Source organism: Chaetura pelagica, unplaced genomic scaffold (genome assembly GCF_000747805.2).
Source record: "Chaetura pelagica isolate M959 unplaced genomic scaffold, ChaPel_1.0 scaffold17, whole genome shotgun sequence".
Lineage (NCBI taxonomy): Eukaryota > Metazoa > Chordata > Aves > Apodiformes > Apodidae > Chaetura > Chaetura pelagica.
Window position 1 is genome coordinate 3,685,322 of NW_009970726.1, and position 22,058 is coordinate 3,707,379.

Genomic DNA, 22,058 nt, shown 5'->3' on the forward strand with positions numbered 1-22,058 from the left:
AGAGGTTCCTGAGTGAGGCGCCCGGAGGAGGGGCCTGGCAGCTCCCCCGGCCCGCGGGAAGGGCCTCTGCCCTCCGTGCGCCTGGAGGTGCTTTGGCGGCTTCCGAGCTGTTCCCCTGGTTTCCCTCTGCCGAAGGAGTTACCGGGAAAAACAAAAAAATCGGAGTATATATTTTGGATAAGAGTAATATAAAAAAAGGTGGTGATTAATAATAAAAAAATTGTTTATAACCTGCTTCATTAATTCTGGTGTAAGTAATCTGGGTTTGTAGAGATACTAAGTTAAAGGTCACTGTGCTTCTAGTAACTGGGAATCAAACCTTCAAGTATTTGATTTAATGGGTTAGTTATTAATCTTTCCCTGACAGCTGTTACAGTTTTGCGTTTACATTTTCTACTTCTGACAAAAGTGTACATCCCAGGGAAGAAGAGAAAAGAAAAACAGGAGAAACAGTCAAACTGTTTCTGAAAGTGCTGTCAAATACCCAGAGTAAATAAAAACACTGTGTGCTTCGAGTTTGTTGTGTTTGTTTTGTGGAGTTTTTTTCTGTTGCTTTTGTTTGCTTGTTGTTGTTTTTTTTTATTCTGGAGGCTGTCAATAAGTTACTGTTTGTAGCAGTAAAGTGACTTGCAAAATCCTTTGTTTACTCCGAGCTGAGCCAGTCCCATTAAGTGAAAGGACACTTGCTTTATGTTACTTATTACTCTTGTTTTAAAAATTCTAACTGTGGAGTCTGACCTTAGGAGTAGTAAGGGTTGTAGTCCATTAAACTCAGTCTGAAAACTGCTGTTTGTGAAGTAAATATTGTCAGTGGTGCTGGTACACAGTAGATGAAGTGAAGATATTATGTTCTCTGTTGTGTTTAATTGTACTGTAACAAACCACAGGCTATTTTGTTACAGAAATACTAAGTTGTAAAATGCTTAATAATATTCTTGATTATGATATCATTGTATTTTAAAATTCTTTCACTAGGTTCATTCCAGCCAACGAATGAAATGATGCTCAAGTTCTATAGCTTTTATAAGCAAGCAACTCAAGGACCGTGTAACATTCCACGACCTGGATTTTGGGATCCAATTGGTAGATATAAATGGTAAATTTTTATCAGTTGTTATTTTGTTTTGCTTTTTTTATACTTCAAGTGAGATATTTAGAAGAGTGGGACTTGGAGAAAAAGTTTAGTGAATTTATTTATTTTTAAAAATACATTTACAACCTCTGATGCTTGAATTAATTTTCTGTCTTGTGTTCCAGCTTTCTAGTTCAGATGATTTGTAACTTCTCAGAGTTGCAGGTGAAAACATTCCCTCTGCAGGTGGCAGATTTTTCTTGGGCAAGCACAGTCATGGTATTGCAACGTTTAACCCATGCTGTAGAACAAAATTGTAGGTGCTGTGCAGAATGCATGATGTGGATGAATGCCTGAAATTCTTCCTTCTCAAGTTTTCATGTCTGATGTGAGCCTGAATTAAGCAAGTACTCACTGACAGCCATCAATAGAGAAAGCTTCAAGCTCCTGGGGAGAGGGCTGGTTTATGTGTCTGTCTGGTTTGTCTGCTCAGTGGCAGGGCTTCTCACTGCCTCTGTTTTCCTTGTGCTGGGAAGACTTTTGATTCACCATATAGCTAAGGAATGTATGAAGAGCCATGTGCATGCTTCGCTTATTAAATTTTAATAATGATCTGTCCTGAAGAACAAGTATTATTGCTGTCTTTACAGTCATGGTCTTATTTGGATCTATTAAATTATTCCTTTGACTTTTTTTCTTCCTTGCTTCCTTCCTCCCCAGCCTCCTCAAGTCAGGTTGAAGGGGGGTATCTGCAGAGATCTAGGGCAGAAAGTTTCCACCCACCTAGTTGATTGTAGCTGAAACATGAGCCCCCAACCTTAGGGTTTTGCTCTAAGTAGGGCACATAGTCTGGCAAGAGGAAGTGACACTGTCAAGTCAAGTGCACGACTGAGTAAGGAAATGTTTTATTCCAGACTGTGTTTTGACAGAGTCCATGTGCAATACTGATAAATGTCACTGGAGTTTTCTGTTTCGCAGAGTGGTAGAGACTAAGATGGTTTTTTAGGTTTTATGTAGCTGCTGTGGTAACTGGTTAATCTATTTGCCTGCTTGACTGATGTGTCTTTCCCCAGTTGCTAAACTTGAAAAGGACAGACTTGTGTTTTTTTTTCTTGTAGCCTCTTCTAACTTCTTGACACCAGTTTGTAAGTGCTGTCTGAAGCATCTGTGTCTGCTCTTTTTCTGCAGTAGAGGGTTTTTTAATCAACTTAAATCAAAAGAGAAATGTGTGTGTCTCATCTCTGGGCTCATTAACATCTTATTGGTACAATATCATAGGTGGTCAGTGAGGAACTCTTCAGTCCCTAGGCTCTTCAGTTTATTGTTTCTTTGTTAATGTGTCACTATATAGTCATTCTAGCAAATTTCATATTTGGACTTAAAAATTGTGAATTGTTGTTGCATTTTATTTGTAACACAGAAACTTTGGGCATTACATAACTGACCTACTTAAGGCCAGGCTGAAAAAAAATCCTGCAAGCCTTGAAGATACTGAAGATGTATGTGCCCTTCTTTTCTAGGGATGCCTGGAGTGCCTTAGGAGACATGTCCAAAGAAGAAGCCATGATAGCCTATGTTGATGAAATGAAAAAGGTAAGTTTACTAATGAGTGGAAGGGAGGAGGTTCTTGCTGATTACGACTGTCAAACCTCTAAATGAGCTGTTCCCTATGTGAACTGTTACCTTTCAGTACTGTTTTGTTTTGCCTCTTTTGTTTGGGATGAGGTAAATTGTGTAGTTCCTTCCAAAGTTGTGGAACTTGAGTTGTTTTCAGGGGAACATAAGGGCTTCAGCTGATACAAATCTTAAATGACAGAGATAAAGAAAGTGAAGTATTGAAGTCATGGTAATGGGGGCAGTGGGGAAAAAAGTGGATCTTAAAAGTATGGTGAAAGATAAGTTAATTTACTGCAAACTGCCTCAGTTCTCAGAGTTGAGAGAGGTATGTTATTCTTATCTTGCAAAGGGAAAAAACAGCCCTGGAAGGGCTTGAGGAATAAGAGCCTTAATCTCATGATTGGAGACATAAGTATAATCAAATATGTAAACTTAATAATCTTTGATTTTTCAAGAACAATTTTGATTTTTTTCTCAGCAACCTGAATTTTCCATATTTGTCATGAAGATATTCCTTGTATACGATAGTTGCAGTATAACAGTTAGAATGTACTCATTTAGTCTGTCTTTTTTGGAATAGACCCTGCAAGCAGTTGTAGTTACTATATTAATCAGGAACTGCAGCATTAACCAAAGTAAACATTCAGAATGAAGGTATCTTGTCTTTTATTAACCCTTTTTATTGCAGTATTTTCACTGAAGGTCTTCTAAGTGGCCTTCCCAGTTTAAAGATTATTTACTGTAAATCTAGATAGAAGTATAATTGTAATCTGTTATTTAAATGAAGTTAGCTTAAAGGAGAGAAAATATAAGTTCTACTCAAAATACACTTTCATTTCTCCTAGGCCACTGTCTTGACATTGAACTCAAAAGTGTTTAATAATTGATTCAACAAAAACTTTTACTAGTCAAGGAGCTGGATTCTGACTAATGTTCTTTTTCCTGTCTGAAATTTTGTAGATTAGTTCCTGCTGTTATTACTGTAGCTGTATTAAAATGAAAAAATAACTCCATAAAACACAGAAGGCCAAATACTATTTTGGTCAAAAATCCCAACTAAATTTTAATTTGAATGCATGCCATGAGATTTAGTGCTTCATTTCAAATCTCTGATTCAAAAATGTGTTAATACTTCCATAGATACGGTGCCTTATATTTTTTCAACGTAGTAATTGGTTTGGTCAGGATGCTAACACTAAGTGAAACTGCAGTGTTTGTTCTAAAGAAGTCCTAGTAAGCCTTCTGTGCAGAAATCTACTTCCTTGACCCTAACAAAGCACAAATATTCTGCCTCTGTACAGATTATATTGGAGAGCAAATAACTTCTTGCCTCACTTAGCTTTGAAACTGGGGAGTCTGTTTGCCCTCCTCTGGTGCTGTTGCAGCTCTCACATTTGAAATACTAGCTTCAGCTTTTCCAACCTCATTGATTCTACTTGAAATGCCAGTGGAATGCATTCCAAATGGGTCCACTGGGTTGTTTGGTCAGCACACACTGCACTGATCCTTGTGGGGTTTCTCTGGACATTGCATTGTTGCTGCATACGTATCCAGGTCTAAGGGGGAAAACACCACATATATACTGGTATCACAGGAACGGGACTGTGTTTTTGAAAGTGGATAAAATTGTCATGATCCCCCCCTACCCCTAGGACATGTCCCTGGCATTTGCACATTGTGTTTGGGATATATGTGCATCAGATGATGCTGTCACAAGACACTTTCACTGTAAACTTGTTTGGTGTTTTTTTCCCCTCTATGGGGTAGCCTTGAAAATTGGGGCTGTTGAGGAATGTGTCTAGGTGAGGTTTTGAGGTGCTGGTGGGAAACGATCAAGCATGTCTTAGCTAATGTGAATTCGAGCTCAGGTGCATTTTGTTTAAGGTTAATTTTTCTTCCAAGTAGAATTCCTGAAATTTTATATTGCGATACCATTTAAACAAATTTATTTGCACTGCAGATACATTGTCTTGTATCACTTTAAATGAGTGATACCTTAGCATAAAAAAGTGTTAACACTACATGGTGTTTCCAGATTAAATTGTGTATTTGTATATGAATTGTCTGACATCCAAAGAAAGCAGTAATTCAGGCTACATAATAACTGATTTTGCACTTTCAAATTTTAAGATTGTGTATTATGCCTAGTGGCTGTATAAGTGAGCAATTGGTTTTGTTTGCAGAAGTATTTGTTCTTTTCTTGCTCACCCAAAAGCTATCAGTTACAAAACTCTTACTTTAACAGAAGCTGCATGGTGAGATTCTAAAAATTGCTCCAAGTTGCAGAGAGTATAATTAGGTCGGTTTAGAACAGATGAAGAGCAGTTATGTGCAGATATCCTAGAAATGCAGGTATTACAGTGGAGACTATAGAATTAAATACATAGCAAATACAAGTGTTACTAAATAATACGTTTCTGGTTTCTCTCAATGCTGTTGAAGCTTATAAAAAAAAACCTTAAACTTGAAAAACTGTTTTGTCTCTGGTTCATATCCAGCTCTGTATTTGAGCACTGAGCATGTCTCCCTAACAAATATGGAACGAATTACATACACTGAATGCATCAGAGAAGTGGCACTGGTTGACAGGATTGTTGTCTCTTTGTATCCTTGATGAGTTTGCAAGTGTTGACTTGTGACCTGCTAGCCTGCCTGGAGCTCCTGCTTTGTGAAGCTGTGCTGTAGCTTTTGGTTCTGCTGCTTAATGATGTGCTTGGTGCTTTTAAGCACATGTTTTGTGACAATTTGTACCTCCACCTGTTGCTTTCTTGCTGCTCTTCTGGAGGAGGACATATACTGCACACTGTAGCTGTTAGCTCTTTGCTTCTAGCTGAATCCCGCCTTCTAGCTATTGCCTCATAAAATAAACAGTAATAAAAAGGTAGAAGATGAAAGAACAACAAAGCTATCAGCAAAAGGATTGGTTGAAAGACTTAAATAAGAATAGGATGATAACACACTTTAAAAATAACATGCAGTTATCAAATCTCTTTTGTTTAATCTGTTTAGGATCTAAGACTGACCATCTGATAGGTATCCAAAAAGATACTGGTTTTGTAACTTACAATGAAGATATTTTTGTCAAAGGAAGAGCTCCCAATGGCTTCAAGAGCAGAATTTGGTTCTAGTTTGCTCTGCTAAGTATGTCTTTGCACTGTCCCAGTTTTGCTGTATTGTGTGCATTTAGTTGTTTGGGTTTAGATGGACCCAGTAGGGCACTTTTGATCTGCTCCTTACATTCTATTGAAAATGTCAGGGTTAACAAATACAGAGAATCCTCTACAAAAAAAATATTTCAGTTCATTTTCTCTGTGGGAGGACTTGTCTATAAAATAAATTGCCTCAGATAACAGCAGCTTGTTGAACTTTGGTTTACTTTCAAATTGCTGAAATAATGGATTACAAGGTCTACTGTTCTGAGCTGGTCCTTGGGTAGTGTCAAATGCATTAGCTCTCCCATCTTCTCTTCACCTAAAAGAAGTTAATACAGCTAATTAAGGTTCTTGTTTGGTCAATTAGGTTTATGTTATTTTCATTTAATGAAAAAAGATTTAAAAATTAGAATAATGTGTCAGGTGACTTTGTGACGTTACCAAGTTTTACAGTGACCAGCAGTTTCTAAAATGAGTTGAAATAAATGAATCTTTGAAATACTGTTTCATAAGATGCTTCATATTTTGGACTTGTGCAGATTCTTGAGAGTATGCCAATGACGGACAAAGTTGAAGAACTACTGCACGTAATAGGCCCATTCTATGAGATAGTAGAAGACAAAAAGAACAGAGGATCTGACCTAACCTCAGGTTCGGACAAATTACTTCCTTTGTACTACTCATAATCACAATTCCAGATTTTTTTGGGCTTGTTTTCTGTCAATGATTTTAAAGCTAAACATTGCATCTTTCTGTTCATTCTCTTTATCATACGGCAGTTCGAATGGAGAAAGTCTCTAAGTATTTGGAAGGTAGGAATAATAAATTATGTGTAAATCCATCTTTTCCATTGTTTAGGTGCTGTAGTAGCTTCCTGCTAATGTTTTTGACTTCCGGGCTTGCCACCTCATTAGGCTGGATTTTGTTTTATTTTGCTTTTGAGGTACAAAACAAAGTTAGACTCAGGAATCTGCACTTCTAGTCCTTGTCTACAAGCTTTTTGAACTGCTCAAGGAACTCTCTTCCTGACAAAAAAGGGTAATATTTCAAACAAACAACAACTCTTCCAACCAAATCTGTTTTCTGCTTTTCACAAGGAACAACTATTTGAAATATGTACTGCTAAACCCCAATGTAGCTGTGGACTGTAAAACTGCATGCAGAGCTGGTAATTCAGCTCTGTCATCTGATTAAAAAAAAATAATTAAAAAATCCACAATCAAAATCCATACTTTTTGGGATAATAATTTATCTAATACATACAGAATCCAAGATGGGTTTTTCTAAGCTTTCAAGTTAGTTTTCTGAGGCTCAGGTTCACAAATGGAATATCTAAACATTTTAAATCTCTGAGAAGTGGCAAACCTAGTGGTGTCATAGCTACATAAAAATCAGTATGGTGATTTTTGTTTAGCAATACCATTGTGAGAATGTTTTTTTATTAAAAGTTAGTAAGTTACAAATAATGCATTCATAAGTTCTGTTATGTAAGTCTATCTTAAAATTACAATTAAGTTTTGTCTTGTTGCATTTCAGTTTTTGAAACGATTTTTTTTAAATCCATTGCACAAATTACTTGGTTTAATGTGTTTAAGAAGTAGGAGTGAGTTGGTTAAGTTGCATTTTGTATGTGGCTTTTTTCCTCCCACCTTAAAGGAACATGGTTTTGGTATTAAGTCTCAAAGGAACAGAAACAGTTTTTCATTGGTTTTGAGGAAAGATAATGGTAGAAGTTTTAAAATGGCTATTTTGAAAGCTGTGTGACTTTTTCTCAACTGGAATTATGTGTGCTTCATATCTGGAATTTAGTGAGCTTGCCTGACAGCTGGATTAATGGGCAAGATTTTAAGAGTATCAGTAGATTCAGGTCAGTGATCTGTGTAATAAGGATTTACTAGGACTTGGTGTTTATGGCATGGTGCCAAAAGCCACTTCTTAAAAAACTGATTTACCTAGACAAGCAGAGAATCATAGAAATTAAACCATACCTGTCTCAGTAACAAATTTAGCATACTTGTTTTTTACAGAGACAGCTAACACATAAGGCAGTGTAAGTAAAACAGAATAGCAAATTTCAACTTGATTATCTTGTTCTGTCAGTGTTGCAATAAATGTGGTGATATGTCATCATTCTTATGTTTTAAAGCTGCAACATCTTATTATGCCACAATGAATTAAGACAGAATTTTTACAAAGTCTGCTGCATAACTTTGCCATTCCATTTAAGACTCTGAAAGACTTTCTTCAGCACTTTTACCATTTCCCCTATTAAAGGTGAAGCTGGAAATAATTATTGTTTACAGTGCAGGTCTTAAAATACTTCACCGAAATATGGAAGCACGAGTAACTTCAGTCTTCTAGATATATGCTCAAGTATAGAACCAACCTTCCCAAGTCTGTGTTTGAGATAGTGTAGACATTGGTGACAATACTGTTACAAATTTTACAAATTGACAAACAGTTATGTTTTGATTGTGCTAGTTCCTCTAGTCCTGTTTCTTCTCCTGCCCCCAAGACCCTACTCTTTGTAGCTTCTCTTGTGGAATGTATTTATTCATGGGCTAACAACTGGTATGTTCTGGAAACTGGGACCCTTCTCTTGAGTCTCTTACTTTATACTGTACTCTCTCCATCTTCTGGCTCATTCTGTTTTGAGTTTTCCTTCCATTCTTCTTCCATCAGATTTTAGTCTGTATGAAGACCATTACTTAATTGTGCAAGAATTGCACACCACCTTCTCAAAATCAGTCCTATAGTTGAATTAGTTGAAGAGCTCATCTGGAAGTATAGTTGTATCAGCTGTGGCTGGTGTATTGTCTCTAGCAGATTTGCCTTAACAGAAAAATGTAGCCTTCTAAAATGGAATTTCTACTTGTGTTTTAATTGAAAATGTTAAATGCAAACCACTAATACACTGTCTTCTTGAATCAGTGGAGCTTGTGGCTCACCTTAATAAAGAACACTGAAGCCAGACATGCCAGCATTGAAATTACTTGTAACATCTACTAGAAAATTAGGATCAACTTGCCAGATCCATAGGTTACAAATATCCAGATTTGAATGTGTTGGTAAAGAAAGGAAAACAGAGAAATCCCTCTAATAGGCTGAGCAAATCTGAGGGGTATTTGAAAAGCATGTGACCTGGGTAGTGTTTGAAAGCTTATCTTGCAACTGTGTGAGCAGCTTAGATTCTCTGGAAAGTTGAGTCAATGGTCTCCTTCTGACAGGTATGAAGTACTTCTTTACAGCAAAAATTATTGACAAAGCATTTTCAGGTACATAAAACTAGACATGAAAGAAGAAAATAGGCTCTTAGCTGTCATAGCACAACAGAAGAGAATAGATAAATTGCAGTATTACAGAAAGACTCTTGTTTGCAGCTGCTGGAGTGGTAAAGACTGACAGGTGTGGTGGTGGGGGTGCTTCAGAAGAGCAACCTTTAAACTTTTTGCACTTGCTAATAAATATGCAAGAAATCTCATGTCCAGGCCAATACTAAAAAGACAAGCTTCAAAATACCATTGCTCAGTGAATTTGAAATTTTCAGAGTGGACAGTAAAGCTTCTTATGTTACACCTGAAGAAGACAAAGTTGGGCTAGAATTAGCACCCTGCTGATCTGACATTGGGTGAAAAATAATGAGAGTTTCAGAACCAATTAATAATTCTCAATGTTTCTTTGAGACTGTTTGTCAATGTTTGCTTTTTCTCTGAACGTGCATAAATCCAAAGGGGGACAATCCCAACCTGGCAAGGCCACACTAATTTATCCCAACAACTAAGCAAAGAATCTGTAAGTTGTTCAGAAGTCCTAAAGTAGAATGTCCCTGTGTATGCTTCCTGCTTTGTGACAGGGCCTTTAATCTGTTTTAAAATCCTGCTAAATAAAGATGAACCTTTGCCTTTATGCTGAGTATTAATACTCTTTGTAAGCCTTTGTGAAGACTAAATGTTGCCTCCAGTAATGACAAGTTATACACTGCAGAGACTGGAAAGTTTCAGCATTATAATACTCCAAAACTTTGTCATCCTAATGAGTGTTTCTCTCCTGAAAGCTTTGCTCCCAGCTGTATTGCATTTGTACCAAATGAAGCCCTGTTGAAGCAAGGTGGCTCATATAGCTGTGTATGCAGCTTTGGGCAGTGCTAATTGTGGTGCAGCCTGTCTGTGCTAGGAGCCCATACAGGGCACTGCTTCAGTAGCAGCTTGTGTGAATGGCAGCACTTGATCAGTGTCTTCCCACATGCGATGTGGGAACTAGGTTTAATACAAGATGAGGTCTGTGGGCTTTTAAAACAAGCAAAGACATGAAAATGCTTCTATTTCAAAGGCAGTAGTTAGTACAGGACATGGGTAGGCTTAGAGGGGAGGACTGCACTTGAAAAAAGTGAGTCGGGTCTTAATTATTACTTTCCAGGTAGAAATGCTCTTGTTTTTAACATGCAGTTTTCTAACTGTGCTTCTGTAGATTGCATATGATTAGTTTCTCAAAGAGTTTCTCATATTATTTTCAATATACTTGCTTTGTGATGGAGCATTTGGGAGCACGCTTTTCCTGCTTGTGGGGGGGCCTCTTCTGTGAAGCACCCTCTCTTTGCTTCATAAGCTCACTTTATCATTTTTTTTTACTTCAAATATACCTATTAAACTGATTTCCTTCCTTCTACTTCCTCTTTTTCTCATTAGGGTTTTGAGGAACTCAATGGCTGTGAATCTTTTAAATGCTTTTTAAGAAGGGGAAAAGATCTAAAATCCCTGTTACTCTGAAATTGCTGTGTTTTAGTAGGTTATATTGAATGGGTGGCAGCACCACAGATAGGAGGTGGTTAAGGCAGGTCAAGCATGGGGCAAGAGGCTCTGGTGGGTGGGTGAGAGAGGTTTTTAAAATTTTGTCCTTTAGACTTTTTCTCCTCTTCTGGTTTCCAGTGATCAGCTAACACCTATAATCAACTTTACATATTATATTCAGGGAGGCTAGTGTGAAACATGATATACAGGTATTTTTGCTAATATTTCAGCAGTTCAGTAGCTTACTTTCAGAAGCATTTAGAACATTCTCTGCAGCATTTGCTGCAGGATGGGCTTATTACAGGATTAAGGGCTGGGCCAGCAGGTGCCAAAGTCAGTGGAGAGTTTCAGTGAGATATGGATCAGTGTCTCAAAAAGCTGTGGCTTGTTCTGTTGCAATATATATCTGCTTCAGGCTCTCCAGTTCAGATCTGAGCCTGCTTAGTTACCTCTCTTCAGTCTGATGTTTTTTTTGCCAGTGCTGGCGTTGGAAAGCCAATGTGAAGGTGTTGGAAATTAGGGCAGAGCATCAGCGTAGCTGAAGCCTGAGGATATCAACAGTGCCTCTCTCCTCCAGAGTAGTAGAGAATTCATCACTACAGGGTGAACAGCAGAGTGACCAAAAGTGAAAATGTAAGAATAGAAATTGTTTCTTTCAAAGTGGTAGGGGCTGAGGGAAGCTTTCTTCCATGAAAATAAAAGTCTTGTCTGTATTCTGTTTCATGCTGGATTGAGTCAACAATAACAGTTTTTGTGCATAATTCACCATTGGACCTGGATTTTTTTACTTCAGCTAGATCACAGTTCCTGCAGGACGGAAAATAAATTGTCAAAAGTTCTTCAGATTTTGAGAAACTTAGCAGATGTGCCCACTTGCTATAAAATGTTTGTGTCTTACATTTTAGAGGTCTCACTTATTGTTAAGATGAGAGAATTGAAATCCAGATTTGTCACAGTTCTGTTCTACAAAGACAAGTTACTTAGAAGAAGCAGACAGATGTACTGGAGACTGGAAAATAACAGATGTAGGCAGTCATATTTGATTGCTCTCAGAAAAATATTCAGTGATCATGGGCTGGTGTTTCATGCTTAACTTTGTTATAGCAAAAATAATTACTTTAATCATAGCCTCCAAGGTGTATGGAAAAGCCAACCTCTTCTTATCTGTGAGGCTGTGTTTAGTGGAGGCGTTGTAAAAGGCTATTCAACTGGTAGGCTTGGAGTAGGTGGTAGGAGAATATAATCTTAATTGTTATTTCCTGTTTGTTTGGGTTTTTTTTTCTTAATACAATATTATCGATCAGTGTTTCTGGGCTATAGGTGACTCAGCTATGTTTTTCTGTTGCTTTCAAGCACAATTCAGTTTTCTTTATGGAGGTCTTGAGTTTGTTGTGTTCATGTTTTGTATTTTCTGAGACAAAACTCAGAGGAGTGTAATGCTCCTTTCTACTTGACGTGCAAAATCAGAGTTCCAAATGTTGACTTTACTTCTTCCCCACAGAAAAGAGCTTAGCAAGTCTTGTTCATTCTCCCAGAGGGAAGTAATACCAGACATGGGGACATCTTGGATCCTGGAATGATTTTACTATTCTTGCAAGTTAGGGTAAATATCTAAGAAGCAACCATTCTTTGTGTTCATTCTCACATGTGATTGTTGGCTAAAGTGTTGACAGTAAGTTGGCAGAACCTGGATCCACTGATCTCGCTGTGTATGCACCATCTAACTGAGCTGCCTGTGCTTGGTGGCCCTGTATTCTCAATGGGCTTTGTGGAACTACCTGCCAGTGCTGGGAATTCCTATGGGGCAGTTTCTGTTCTCCCTGGGCTGCTCTGTTAGGAAATCCCAGGCATCTTTTCTCTACTGGCATAAGGCTCTGGGGTGACAGGGAGGAGAGAAAGCTTTCTAAGTCCACCCAAAAACTTGGTAACATTTTGTATGGAAAGTATTTGGAAAATTCAAGGGAACAGGTACTGGTGATATGGATGTAGATGAGAAGCTCTATAGATACTGAAAAGTGTAAAGGTCCAGGATTACTAGACAGTAATTCTAAATACTATATTTGCAAGTTAATGTTTAAGAAACTGCTCCTGTCTATGTTCTTATCCACAAACTATTGGTTTGATGTTTATAAATGGTAAATAAAGACGTGTATTGCTGATTGAATTGTTGGATTTTTTAATACCTTGGCATCTCTGAATGTAACAGCTTGAAAAGCACATGACCAGCAAGAGGAATGCTGAGAAAACAAGGCTGTAGTCTTTTGGAGTGCATTAAAAGAAAACTAGGAAGGAGGAGAGGCTGATCTTTCTCTGTTATAGTCAAGTTTAGGAAGAAAACTGTATAGAGGAAGATCTGGCTGCCAGAATCTTTTGCTTAGGGAACAGATTTTTTTCAGAAAATTTACACTTAATGCACTTAAAAGTCATAAACCAGTGGTAGTAAAAGCAAAAATGGTATTTTTCTGTGTATTTTTTTTACATACCTTTATAAAATCTTTATTTGTGATGGCAACTTATTTGAGTACTGTAGAACAGATGTTACAAAAGCAAGTTGAGCCCCTGGAAATTTTCTTTGTAGTGTGCTATATTAAAAAGAATGGAAGGAAATGAGGGTATAGCAACTCTTATTCTCACTGCAGAGCTCATTGCTCCCAGATGTTTACATATACCCCTCCTTTCTCACTATGATCACTCCTTGCACGCAACTCCTTGCAGTATCGGGATAACATCAGTTTCAAAAAGGAGGTGGAGATTTGTGTCACTAATTGTAGTGGAAATGGCAGGATGTGGGTGTTTAAACTTGGAATTGAAGCAGGGAGCCTACCTGGATCGGTTACAAGCATGAAACATCACATTGTGATGCCAAGAAAACAATTCTAGTTACCTGATTATCAGACCCATTTTTGTACAGCATATAGGCCTCTCTGAGACTTAAATTTTTTGGCAGAGCTTGAGTCTACTTAAAGAGGGCAAAGAGATTCCTATATAAGGTGATAGAAGTGTAGGTCATGGAAATAACCTTTGAGTGGCCAAGATCTTGCTGTTCTTGAGCAGGTAGTAAGTTATGGTATTTTACAAAAGCACATTTTTTATTAAATTATGAGTCTGTACACAACTAGTTAAATGTCTGACGATGCATTTCACCTGCTGTTGTAGATGGTTTCCTGATCACTGATATCTGCACAGAATGAGCAAGTCTGTAAGACCTGTGTGAGGATAATGTGTTGTGCTGAGCCAACCATCAGTACAGATCCAGCAGTGCATGTTAATTTTGTGTAAGAATTGTGTATGTTCAGAAAAGCAAAAATACAGGGCATTTGAGAAAAACCTGCTAGGCCAGGTTTTCTTTGTAAAATGACCCTCGAGCTGGGGCAGATCCACAGAGGCATTTAAGCTCCTAGCTCTCATCTGGGTAACAAAATATGCCTTGAAATGCGAGTTAGAAATCAAATGTGTATTTTTGAAAAACATGGCCCTGTTATACAGGGCATTGAGAAGAATTGTAATGCTGCCTTTAAAGAAATAGGTATGGGATTGTTCTCAGGACATCTCTTAATAGAGCTGACACAAGAAAATAAACATCTACAGAAAACTTGTGTCTGTTCTTCACGCAATTTCCATCTCACAATTTTCTTTTGTTAAATTATTCTTCCTTGTGTTTGCATGTTGTTACTGTGACACAGCTCCTACCATGAAGCTTAAAAAAACCCCAAACCCAAGCAATCCAAGCTTTCACAGTAGAATATAACCCCTTGCACATTTACAGAGCAGTAAAGGTTTGATTTGGAAAACTGTCACAAGTCTCACAGTTTAGTGTTGCAGACAGTGCAATGAAAATAAACTGAGAGGGATTCAGTAATATCTAAATGAGGACAAGGCAAACATTTTGCCTGCAGTTTAAGTGGCTAAAGAGAAAGAAAAAGGGGATGGGTGGGATTGGCACAAAGCAAATAAGGTTTTAAAAGTTTGCTTAACTTTTATAATTCATAGAAAAGATACATTCCTTAAGAAGTAGTGGTTAACCTGCCACCAGAGACTGTAGGAGTCACTACTAGTTGGCTGTTTAGGCTTTAACCCTCTCACCCCCAGTATTGGTCATCATTGCTGGTTTCTTAAAAGCTATGCAGAGTAACAAGGTGGGTGGCAGCAAACTGTGGTTTTAGAAAAAGCAATTGGGGTTGGACCTGCTGAGGGATAGCAGTGTAAGGATTCAGAGGAAAAGTACACAATGAAGTGTGGCCAAAACTCTGTACAGTGCTGTGTTCTTCAGCGTTGGCATAAAAATTATGCCTCTTTTTGGTCTTTTAGTAGCACTGTTGCTAAGATTGACTTTGTGGAAGAAATACGATTCTGATGGATTTCAGTTATTCAGGTGTCTCATGGCTACTGTTAATACTTCCTCTCAATTTAATGTTATTTAAACATATGTGATGCATCACTAAGACATTTCCCCAAATGAATATAATCTTCTTACTGAAATTAAGTAAAGCTTGAAAAGAAAAAAAATAAATCTTAGGTCTTCTAGGTAGGTAAGGAGGTTACAGTTCTTGTTTGCCTCTCTTCACAGCTGTGTGTTTCTCCTAGTCCTGTCTTTCCTGTTTACTCCCACGACTGGGTAGGACACGTGGATGATTGCACCCCACCCCTTCAAAGAAAAGGGTGATGCCTACCTCACCATGCCAAGGGAGCTGTGTCTGTGCTTAACGGTCACACTGTGAGGATTTAACTGCTGCCTTATTCTTCTCACACTGCTGCTTCTCAGAAAAACATGTCAAGAAATTGAAATTGATATTGTTTCACAATAAATTAAATGAGTTTATGAGAAATACACTAGGAATATGTTGGGATTTTTATTTTGAAAAACTAATTTTCCTGCAAGTAAGAAATGTTCTTCAGTGAGGAGAACATAAACATGTGATCACTTACGTTCTTGCAGTCTACAAGACAGACAACAGCTTTTCCAATTCACTTTTTACAATAAAAAAGCAAGAGTTTTTAATCTTCAGATAAAAGTTGGATTAAATAAATCCAAAACAGTGATGCATAGTGTCCAGAGGAACCTTATTTTGTATTAAAATGAAGGTGAACAGGACATTTCTATACAAGTAATTTGGTTATTTTGCCTTTTATATTTGTTTGTTGGTTTGGTTTGGTTTGGTTTTGGGGTTTTTTGTTTGTTTGTTAAAGAACTATGGATAAGCTTTGAAACTAGAGGAATGTGGAAAGGCTTTTGATTGCAAGATTAAAGTAGGAAACCCTTAGCTCAAAATTACCATGCAGCAAAGAAAGTAGTGGAGCTGGTTTGGCAGCTCCACTATGATTGTGTATTATTTTGCTATTTAATTTAATGTAAAACATTTAAATGTAAAACTTGAATCTTTCAAGGTTCTGACAAGGCAATGCAGAAATTATGCAAATGTAATGCTGTGGTGACAATTAAAACAGACAGACTTCAGCCTTGGAGTCAACATGTAAAATGTGCAAGTGTCTTGCAGAAACTGTCCTGTCTTTTTATCTTAATCCCTCTGTCCTAACATGGGAAGCTTAAACGATCATCAGGATATATTTAACCATATCTTTTTCACAGGCAGTGGTACAATTGTCCTTTAAATATTTTTTCAGAAACTTTTTCTTGCTATTCTTTGTGCATTCAGAGTAAATTGTTTGTGATTTGAACAAAGATGTGGAAAACAAGGATCAGAAGTTACTCTATTTCAAGATATATAAAAAAAAATTTATGGAGTTAGACATGCAAACGAACGTGCAGGATAATCTTTTTAACTGAAATCAGAATTTTGCCAGATAAAGATGTGTATAAACTTGAATCTTCTTACCATATTTTGTATCTGCTTAGATAAGTGCAGGAGAAAATGTATGAAATACTGTATTTGCCTTCTTGTGTGAGAATCCTGTTGCTCACATCATTGAATAGAATGTTTTAAAATTTGCCTATGAGTTGGGAGCAGTTTTGAAAAATTTCAGCCCAAAAGGGAACTTCTGTAAAAATGCTAAATTCTGGGTTTAAAAGAACATGGCCACATTGGTCCTAGATAAAACGTTACTGCAGCTATACCATAAATACGGATAATAGTTTTGGTCTGAGACTCAGTACCAGGAGGCTTCCTCTGAATCACTGAGAATCTTTTCACCAGTAGTCAGACATGGTGCTGAGCCACAGAAGAGAAACATAAAACCAGTGCAGGAAGGGTTTACAGAAATAAAGCTGGCATTATTTTGTACATCTGCTAATATGGAAATACCTTTGTGGAACTATCACTAATAGTTGGGGTGTGGTGGTGGGTGGTCTAGTGTATGTTTGGGTTTTTTAAAAAATATATTGGGTTTTCCTCTGTGAATTTTTTCTTAGGCCTTAGTAATGTCATGAATTCTACTCCAAATATAAAGGCTGTGAATGGAAAAGCTGAAAGTAGTGATAGCGGAGCAGAATCAGAAGAAGAAGGGCTTCGTGAAGAGGAAGAGAAAGAACTGCAGCTAAATGGAAAGGGTATGTTTTCTACACTTGAACCATTGCCTCTTCCAAAGTTATTAATAACCACCTAAGTGGCAAAGATCCCAAGGGATTGTGAGTGAATGCTGCACTTCTTCAGGAGCATTAGAGGCAAATACATGGGGATATGTGTGGTAAAAATGGCAATGTCTCTACCTGGGTTATAAGATTTAGTATTAGTACAGATTGGTGAGCTATGCCATACAGGTTTTGACTTGGCTAGAAAGTTCTGTCAGTAGATAAGCTAAAAGTATATATATACCCTGTGTTGTTTATAAGAGCTGTGAATGCCTGCGTGGACTGTAATAGTATAATTGAATTTTAATTTTTTTTTCAGAGGAAAGAAAACAGAACTTTCAATGAGATTTCTTTAGGGATCCATAGTGAGTTTTGAGAAATAGCAGCATCAAGTGAAAACCAAATGAAATTACATGTTTAGGGTTTTATACAGATTTTTTTTTCCTTCGAGAACATTAGGATTATTATTTATCAGAAGGACCAACTTTAGATTTGCTTACTAATAAAATCTGATCTTTATGCAAATTAAATTTTATATTTACATTTTTTACAAGAATAGAACAGTCCCTGAAAGTGTGAATCTAGAAGCATTTATGTATTTTGTTCTGCAGATACACTATACGTACAGCCCCTTAGAAAGGTAGCTACTGGAAGAAATGTTTTGAGCTGTGGCATGCATGGCTTTCTATTTGCAAGGTTTTCTTGTTCATTTACAGACTATAAGAGTGTGAAACCAGAATCAGCAGCTGCTAAGGATTTGGAAAGTATTGTCACTAATGGCTGTTGCAAGGACAGCTTTATCCCAGATCTGCAGAATGGCACCCAGACCAAATCTGCCCTGAATGGCTTGAATCCAGAGGAAGAAAGAAAGAAAACAGAGCCAAGCCTAGAAATAGCTATTAATGGTTCTCACCAAGGTATTGTCCTTCGAAGACCATGTTTTCATTTGCATATGCTTTTCATGGAAAATATTTATTTGCTTGAAAGCTTAATCCTGGGATTCAGAGACTAGTAGTGATGTATTTCAGTCGTAGAAACCTGAAGAAAGAATACTAAAAAAAAAATCAAGTTTAATACCAGTTTAAAATAAGGCTTTCTTTTAAGATCTGCAGGAGGAGAGGTAAATTCGGAGACAGGCCTAAAACTATGGAAATAAAATGGTTATATTTTAAAATCATTATACTACCTATGCAAATACTGTTTGCCTTGAAAACCTCATTAACAAAATAGAAGTCACTTACACCTTATTTGTCATTTTCAAAGGCTGAACGTATTATCAATGCCAGGTTGAAACAACTAAATATATAATTTTAAAACTGGCAAGTTTAGGCAAAACTGTTTTATACTGAACTGAGGAAGGAGAGTGGAATGAACAAGGTAAAATTAAAATTATCAGTTTATAATGCAGAAAAGCCAGTGTGCGGTATAGTTAATTAATGTAGCTTCTTTATTCCGAATCAACCTTTAGGATGACAATAGTAGATAAAAGGGACAGGATTTCAAGCTCACATAGAAGTTTGAACTCATTGCTTTACTCTTTGCCAGGATTGGCTTACATTTGCGAAGCATGTGTACATATCTCCTTCCATACAGGTGCAAATGAAGAGAATACTGAAGAGGTTTCAGCAACTCAACACTTAACCAGTGATTCAGACAGTGAAGTTTACTGTGACTCTATGGAGCAACTTGGACTAGAAGAGGTAGGGTCTTAGTATTCATTGGTGTATTTTGAAACTGGTGTGCTTACTTTAAAATAAGTTCCTATTTATCAGGTGAACATGGATGTGTGGAGGTGAATGAAGTAACTCATGCATACCTTTCTCCTGTTTGAACTAATGTGTTTTTTTCTTTTCATGGTCAGTCTTTTACAACTTGTTTACTACTGATCTAGAAGCCTTGAAATTTTGCCCTCAGGTATATATGTGAGAGGAAGGTGTCAAAAACAACAATATAAAGAAACTTTACACTGTGTTCACAAATAAATTTGGGGTCTCGTAAGATATGTAGGGACCAGGGAGTGTCTGTTACAATGAGCTTTTTGCATGCTCTTTTTTCTGGCCTGATGAATCCTGAATTTGTTTCTTAGAATAAATTAAGAGGAAGCCTTAGCAAATGGCCTGTTGGCCACTGCCTGAAAGTGGGAGATGACAGTGATTTCTGGGTTCTCTTGTACTGTCTTCAGCTGTAATGTACATCTCTGAGTTTTCATATAAAAGGTGGGCACTAACTGTGCTGGCTTAGTTTTGACTGAGTTTGTGCTCCTGCTTATTGTATTATTAAATTAATTATTAAACTATTGTATTATTAAAAGTGTAGTTTCAGTTGAGCTACTGGCTTGGATCTCCCTCAGAGATCCAGTTTAGGTGTGGACTTTGTAGATTGTACTCAAGACACCTAGTTTCCTCATTCTGGGGAGGAATGTGTGCATGATGCATGGGATCAGAAAGACCAATGAACACTCTTAATACTTCATCATTCTCTTGTCTAGCTGCTTCCTGAGCCTAGGCCACTGCCTGAAAGTGGGAGATGACAGTGATTTCTGGGTTCTCTTGTACTGTCTTCAGCTGTAATGTACATCTCTGAGTTTTCATATAAAAGGTGGGCACTAACTGTGCTGGCTTAGTTTTGACTGAGTTTGTGCTCCTGCTTATTGTATTATTAAATTAATTATTAAACTATTGTATTATTAAAAGTGTAGTTTCAGTTGAGCTACTGGCTTGGATCTCCCTCAGAGATCCAGTTTAGGTGTGGACTTTGTAGATTGTACTCAAGACACCTAGTTTCCTCATTCTGGGGAGGAATGTGTGCATGATGCATGGGATCAGAAAGACCAATGAACACTCTTAATACTTCATCATTCTCTTGTCTAGCTGCTTCCTGAGCCTTTTAGCAGAGGAGAATTTTACCCAGTAATAAAGCATTTGGGGAAAAGTGTTTTGGTAGAAGTGCCCCAAGTTCTGTTACCGCAGTGATTTTCCAGTTGTCTTGTGTATTGTTGAAGCTTGTTCGAGATTCTGTAATTGAAGTGGGTGGATAATTTGTCAGAATTTCTCAACCTGCACGAGAAAAGTTGTAGTTTTGAACAAAATAACAAATGTTCAGTTGCATGTAAATAAGTACACAAGCAATATTACAGATGGATCAATTCCAACTATCAAGCTACTAATTTAAATAATTAAATACAGCTTTTTATTGGAAACAATGTAGCAAATACTCTGTCCTTCAGTTCTGATGATACAGGTTTATAAACCGCTATTTGACATTTGGGGTTTTGGCAGCAGTTTCCATTTCTTTGCCCCTCCTTTTGGTTATTTTGGCTTTTTCAGGAGTTACTTTTCAACTCTCTGGGGTCCCTGTTCTGCTTCAGCATAGACTTGTGCAAGTGCTTGTCCTTGCACTGGACAGGTGGTTGCTTGAACCACATTAAGGCAGTCAGTCCTGTTGCAGAACATGCAATTGTGACCTGATCAACACATGTAATCCATTTTTAGTATCTTCTGTAGTATCACCAATTTTGAGTGAGACATTGAGAGAATACTATGCTTTGTTTTCTTTACTGAGAGGTACAGGGTGCAGCCAAGCAATTTGAACAGGTTGATAATAAGCAAGGTGATCTCTTTACCATGACTGTAAACACTGTCTACTCAAGGTTGCTAATAGCACGTTACTTTTGACAGTGTGGCGCACAAATCCAAGTGAGTGTACCACTTTGTTGTCTAGGAAGCAAAGCTAATTTTATAAGGAAAACTAGAACATTTTCAGACCCTAATATTCCCTCTTAGTGATTACTGAATACTACTGTATAATGGAAACATCTAAATGAATTCCAAGTGGTATCACTATTTTGAGAATACTTGCCTCAAATAAGTGTCTAACCTTTTGAATGTGGAAAGGACATTTAGATAATACTAAGCACATTCTACAGCAAAATTACTCCTTTAAAAGAAAAGTCTTTATTCTGAGCAAGCTATTTTCTTAAAGTGAAAGTAGAGACAATGCTTCTTCCTTTTTATTGGTTAACTGTCACATTTTACAGAATTTAATTACTCACTAATGTTAATTTGTAGCCCTTGGAGATCATCACATCAGCTAAAGGATCTTTAAAGCATTCATCCCATTCCTTGGATGTAGATCACAGTCTTTTGTTAGAAAATATGGATTTTCCAAGGCACTCTTGCATGACTTACGAGCAACTCCAACCTGGAAATACTGTAGAGGGAGCAGCTCAAGAGCAAGGTGAAGTCAAGTGTGGAGGAGAAGATGGCAAAGCCACTAATGGGGGCCCTCACAAAGAGAAGAAAGGTGGAGAAAAAGCAGATTTCTACAGTGTCAGAAGAGGGAGAGGTACTGTGCACACTGCTTTTGTGTTCCCCACTCTGACATATTCCAGTGGTATGATCTGTAAAGTCAAGAAGGAAGTTCAGTTTCTTGTACTAAAAAAAGGCAGAAATTGTTTCTTTATATAGAGCATGCCTTTTCGTACAGAATTTGTGTGTAATCAGATGCAAAAATTAAGAAGTCCAAATTAGACCTTGATGTCAAAACTGTTTTGAAGAACACAGTATAAGGTGGCACATTACTTTAAGCCTCTTCCCTTCTCTCTCTTGTTTCATTTGTTTGCTGCTTGCAGGTAGAAACATGTTAGGCTAGCTGTATGTAGTTTAAAGGAGTATTTTAGGTTTCAAAAGATTATCTTTTCTCATCACTGTTCCAGCATTCTTTATTTTCCAGCTGGAAACTGTGTCAAACTTAAAATACACCTACCCTTGGTAATGAGACAGATGTTACTTTCTTTTTGCTAGAGCGGAATTTACTGCTGAACTTGACTGGATGTGATTTATAATTGTTTGCTAAATGTTTATGCAATTCTAGGACCTTGAATGATACACTGAGGCTGTAGGGAA

At 37.3% G+C, this 22,058-nt stretch overlaps 1 protein-coding gene across 1 annotated transcript in view; it reads left to right on the forward strand.

Annotated features, from left to right (window-relative positions):
• Nucleotides 1-981: 981 nt before the first annotated feature.
• Nucleotides 982-22,058, forward strand: part of ACBD5 (acyl-CoA binding domain containing 5) — a 26,142-nt gene continuing 5,065 nt past the window's right edge. The window contains exons 1-7 of the mRNA XM_010006965.1: nucleotides 982-1,096; nucleotides 2,593-2,665; nucleotides 6,381-6,492; nucleotides 16,996-17,133; nucleotides 17,871-18,071; nucleotides 18,748-18,854; nucleotides 21,222-21,498. Of these exons, the coding sequence (XP_010005267.1) occupies nucleotides 999-1,096; nucleotides 2,593-2,665; nucleotides 6,381-6,492; nucleotides 16,996-17,133; nucleotides 17,871-18,071; nucleotides 18,748-18,854; nucleotides 21,222-21,498 (1,006 nt within the window). The 5' untranslated portion in view covers nucleotides 982-998. The remainder of the gene's footprint in view (nucleotides 1,097-2,592; nucleotides 2,666-6,380; nucleotides 6,493-16,995; nucleotides 17,134-17,870; nucleotides 18,072-18,747; nucleotides 18,855-21,221; nucleotides 21,499-22,058) is intronic.